The sequence below is a fragment of the Zea mays genome, chromosome 5, assembly GCF_902167145.1.
Source record: "Zea mays cultivar B73 chromosome 5, Zm-B73-REFERENCE-NAM-5.0, whole genome shotgun sequence".
NCBI lineage: Eukaryota > Viridiplantae > Streptophyta > Magnoliopsida > Poales > Poaceae > Zea > Zea mays.
In genome coordinates, this window is record NC_050100.1 from 135,294,241 (window position 1) to 135,298,849 (window position 4,609).

Consider the following 4,609-nt stretch of genomic DNA (forward strand, 5'->3'; position numbering starts at 1 on the left):
CCGTCAAGTACCGTGCCGTGCTGAGTGCGGATCGAATCTAACTCGTGCCGAGTGCGGATCGGACTTAACTCGTGCCGTACTTCAGGCTACCCGTTAGGCCCGACCGTTTGGACATGTACAGTATAAAGTATAAACCCTGTGGTGTCAACAGAACCTATTCGGAGCGGCGGGTGCAGGGCTGCATGCGGTCATTCCTGTGAGATCCAACTTTACAGCTCTGCGCGGGTCCCATTGTCCCATATATTGACAGGTGTCTTGACTAGTTCAACAACTCTTCTTCCAACGGCCTGTGGCGGCGACAGTTGTCCAAACCAAATACATTGAGGATAGCACGAGAAAGGGGCGCCAAGCAAACCGGGTCGGCCAGCAGACACTGCCATGAGGACTCTACTACCGGTGGCCGCCGGCCGCGGGACCGTCGCCTGCGCGGCCACGCCCGTCCCCCGGAGGTCGCTGCTCCTCTCCACCGCTGCCGCAGGTGAGCACCACTCGTCCCTCGACTGTGGCAGTAGCAGTAGCACCGCAGCTATAGCTGATGACCTGCTGTGTGTGTGTGTGTGTTTTTTTTAATTCATTGCAAGCAGGTGCGGCGCTGCAGCCGGAGCAGGTGGCTGGAACGAGGCCGTTGAGGCTGACCAGGAGCGAGGCCAGCGCCGTGGCAAAGCCCAGGACCTCGGCCGACGAGGCCATCTCCTGGGCGAAGAAAGACAACCGCCGCCTCCTCCACGTCGTCTACCGGGTCGGCGACCTCGACAAGACGATCAAGTACTCGCCTCTGAATTCTGAACTGGAACAGCTCGTCGGCCCGGCCCTGCTGGTCTGATGATCCAATAACGCAGTGCAGGTTCTACACCGAGTGCCTGGGGATGAAGCTGCTCAGGAAGAGGGACATTCCAGAGGAGAAGTACAGCAACGCGTTCCTCGGGTACGGGCCCGAGGAATCGCATTTCGTCGTCGAGCTCACTTACAGTCAGTGCGCTCAGTCAGTCGGCATCCCTCACCCCCCCCCCCCCCCCCCCCCCCCCCCCCCTTCTGGCCCCTGTACTGTGTAGTCTGCAGTTTCCAGGTTCCTGATCTTGCTGAATCCATTCACAGATTACGGGGTTGACAAATATGACATAGGCGAAGGGTTCGGCCATTTCGGCATCGCAGTCGAGGACGTAAGATGGCGAACCTAAGACTGCTCCATCGATGAGTTAGAATAGAGAACGTACCATGCTTGGGATCATCTGGATGATTCGTGAAACAGGTGGCCAAGACAGTAGAGCTCATAAGAGCAAAGGCTGGAAAGGTCATCAGGGAGGCCGGTCCTGTCAAGGGCGGCGAGACCGTCATCGCCTTCGTGGAGGACCCCGACGGCTACAAGTTTGAGATCATCGAGAGGCCTGGAACTCCGGAGCCCTTGTGCCAGGTGATGCTCCGCGTCGGCGACCTTGACCGTGCCATAAGCTTCTATGAGAAGGTAAGTAGGTGTAGGCTTTGTTGTCATATATAAGCTCCATATCCTTTGTTGTCCAAAAAAAAATCATCACTACATATATATACACACTACTCTTGATCTATCCCAAATAATAAAGCGCAGGCCTGCGGCATGGAACTGCTCCGGAAGCGAGATAGCCCTGAGTACAAGGTGATGATGCGGGGTTGCAAAAGGCATCAATAATCTGTTAGCTAGTTATTATGTAATTGCTGCCAAATAGCTTGTGTCACGCCATGGATTCCCCCGGATTGCTTCTGCAGTACACAGTGGCAATGATGGGTTACGGCCCTGAAGACAAGGACGCGGTGCTGGAGCTGACCTACAACTATGGTGTCACCGAGTATGCCAAGGGGAATGCATATGCCCAGGTGTGCAATTTGGTTTTCCTCCTCCTTCTTCGCGCGCGCTATGGCCGCCCCAGCAGTCGAGGCTTGACTCTAGACACGCATGATGCGGAGAGATCAAGCAGATCGCCATTGGCACCGACGATGTCTACAGGACCGCGGAGGCGGCGAAGCTGTCCGGAGGCCAGGTGGTGCGGGAGCCGGGGCCCTTGCCAGGGATCAACACCAAGATCACAGCCATCCTGGACCCTGATGGCTGGAAATTGGTACTGTACTACTACTATCCAATGCGCCCATCTTTTGGTCTGTATTGAAGAACGATTCTCTTTTATTAGAGGGAAAAGCTTCTTACAATGTCCATATATCATAGTGCAGGTCTTCGTCGACAACATGGACTTCGCCAAGGAACTGGAGTAGCCACGCCAACGACCTCGGACGCCCTGCAACAGGATTAACTCGCACTGCTGTTGGTCCGTAATTAAAATGAAAGCTATCCTAGTGAAATCCCAAATTTTCATCATGCATAGAATACAGGACCACCATTATATTTGCGAAAGACCCTGAATCAACGATCCCAGACAGATGACTTATGGGCCAATTCCCTGTATACCACTGGAAAATATACTCATCCCTTGTATGCCACTGGCCCCACATGTCATAGACACCAAAAATTATACCTATATGCCACTCAGTGGCATACAAGGGATGAGTATAAAATCTGATGGCATACCAGGAATTTTCTCATGACTTATAATGTGTCCACTCGTGTTAAAAACAAAAAAAGACATCTGACATTCTTAAGAAAGTTTTCATATTACCCACGGATGGAAAAAAATAAAAATCGACCAGAACAGCTAAACTGATGTGACATTCGATCCTGTGCCATGATTCATCATATGTGTGAGACTTGGTCCCAGCACACCTGGTGATTATGTTCGCGCCCGGGTCTTGGTGCCCCTAAAATCCGGGTGTGACAAAAGTGGTATCAAAGGAATGTTGACTGTAGGACGAAACCTAGATAGAACTGGACAACCAATACTTACTTACCTTTGCTACTCTGATTCTTTTCTAAAATTTTCTTAATCTTTTCTCATCTATTTCTGCTTTACTCTGATCATTCTTACCTTATCTTTCTAAAGACAAATGTGGATTTCACACTTTGAAATCATGTGCCTAAAAGTGACCTTTAGAAATAGGAGACTTAATCTTAGGAACAAAAAACAAAACTATTTTTATAAATATCTATGAACTTGAATGTTTGTTCTTATGATACTTGTCTGATTTGGATCTTTGATTGAGTGTAATGAGTTGTGGAGTAATGTCCACAATTACATCTACATATACATATAGGCATAGATATAAATAAATAAAATTCATAAGATAACTAAACAATCTAGATTATCCTCCATTAAAGTGTATCTATTTTAAATAGATCCCACTTAACTCAAAGGATCCTAACTTATCCTAATTAAAATGTATCTGTCTTAATAGATCCACCTTATCTTAAAAGACTCTCTCTTATCTTAATAGATACACACTATCTTGAAAAGATTTAGCTGCGATGGCGGTCGGACGGGGGATTCTTGCAAGTGCTCTTCCCATAAACTGTAGCGGGTTTTCGGAAGCTAGTGGAACTTTGTAAAGGCCTCGTAGTGGATCCCTAGCCATTCACCTCGGTAGTGTCTAAGGGCCTAGCTAACCCTGGCGACATGGGATACACGACTTGTGGGTAAAGGGTACAACCTCTGCAGAGTGTAAAACTGGTATACTAGCCGAGCTCACGGTCATGAGCAGCTCAGGACTCTCTGATGATTAAATTATGGAACCTAAACTCAATTTGTCATTTGCATTTGCATGGGTTTATTATTAATTTTGTTCTCTATTATTTTATTATGGTTTGGTATTTACTTACACTTAGTAACTGCTAATAAAAGTTTGACCAACATTAAAAGCAATGCTCAGCTTTAACCATTCTCTTTGATAAGCCTTACACTCCATGAGCTCCCACCTTTGGTGAGTTCATGTCACATTATTCCCCACAACTTGTTGAGCGATGATCATGTGTGAGCTCACCCTTGCTGTCTCACACCCCCCCCCCACAGGAGAAGAACAGGTGGTTCAGGAGGAGCCACAAGGCGAGGAGTATGATCTGATCTAGGTGGCGTTTCTCAGTTGACATTGGCGCCGACGATCCTTAGTTCGTTTTACATTTATTCTTTTATTTTGTAATAAGTCTTCCGCTATGTAATAAATACTCTAATGTTTTATGACATTTATCTCTATACACTCTGTTATTATATATGTTGTCTTCTTGGCGCATGTATGAGATGCACCCGGCTTTGTTCCTTAAAGCCGGGTGTGACAAGGTTCTTTGGAACCGAACCTCGGTAAAACAAATCATCGTGTTCACTCGCCTTGAATCTTGTTGATTTGTTTTCCCTCTCTTACGTTTCCTTGCTAGTGTAAATTTGAGGTGTAAATTTGGGTTGGTTCCCATACGTCATCTGTAATCTTTGAGCAACTCCTAGCAAGAGAGATATTTTTTGGACTTGAATTTAATTCTAACGCTAACCCCGACCTTAGTGTGTGTTTAAGTTTATAAATTTTAGGTTTCGCCTATTCACCCTCCCTCTAGGCGACTTTCAAAAATAGAGATGAGGGTAGATTGGAATGAAGCGAAATCTTGGTTTTTTGTGAGTATCCTTAAAGAGTACACTTCACTAAGATATCGTGGCCAAATGGTTGGACGAAAGATGCTTGGAATAATATGGCACAACGAATAAAC

The 4,609-nt window shown here is 47.0% G+C and overlaps 1 protein-coding gene across 1 annotated transcript; it reads left to right on the forward strand.

Annotated features, from left to right (window-relative positions):
• Positions 1-292: 292 nt before the first annotated feature.
• LOC103626912 (probable lactoylglutathione lyase, chloroplastic) lies at positions 293-2,431 on the forward strand. The gene is made up of 9 exons (XM_008647263.3): positions 293-478; positions 585-765; positions 845-969; positions 1,096-1,160; positions 1,250-1,462; positions 1,583-1,630; positions 1,741-1,848; positions 1,950-2,090; positions 2,200-2,431. Exons 1-9 carry the CDS (start codon positions 379-381, stop codon positions 2,239-2,241), a joined length of 1,023 nt encoding a protein of 340 aa, XP_008645485.1. The 5' UTR covers positions 293-378; the 3' UTR covers positions 2,242-2,431.
• The last annotated feature ends 2,178 nt before the right edge of the window (positions 2,432-4,609 follow it).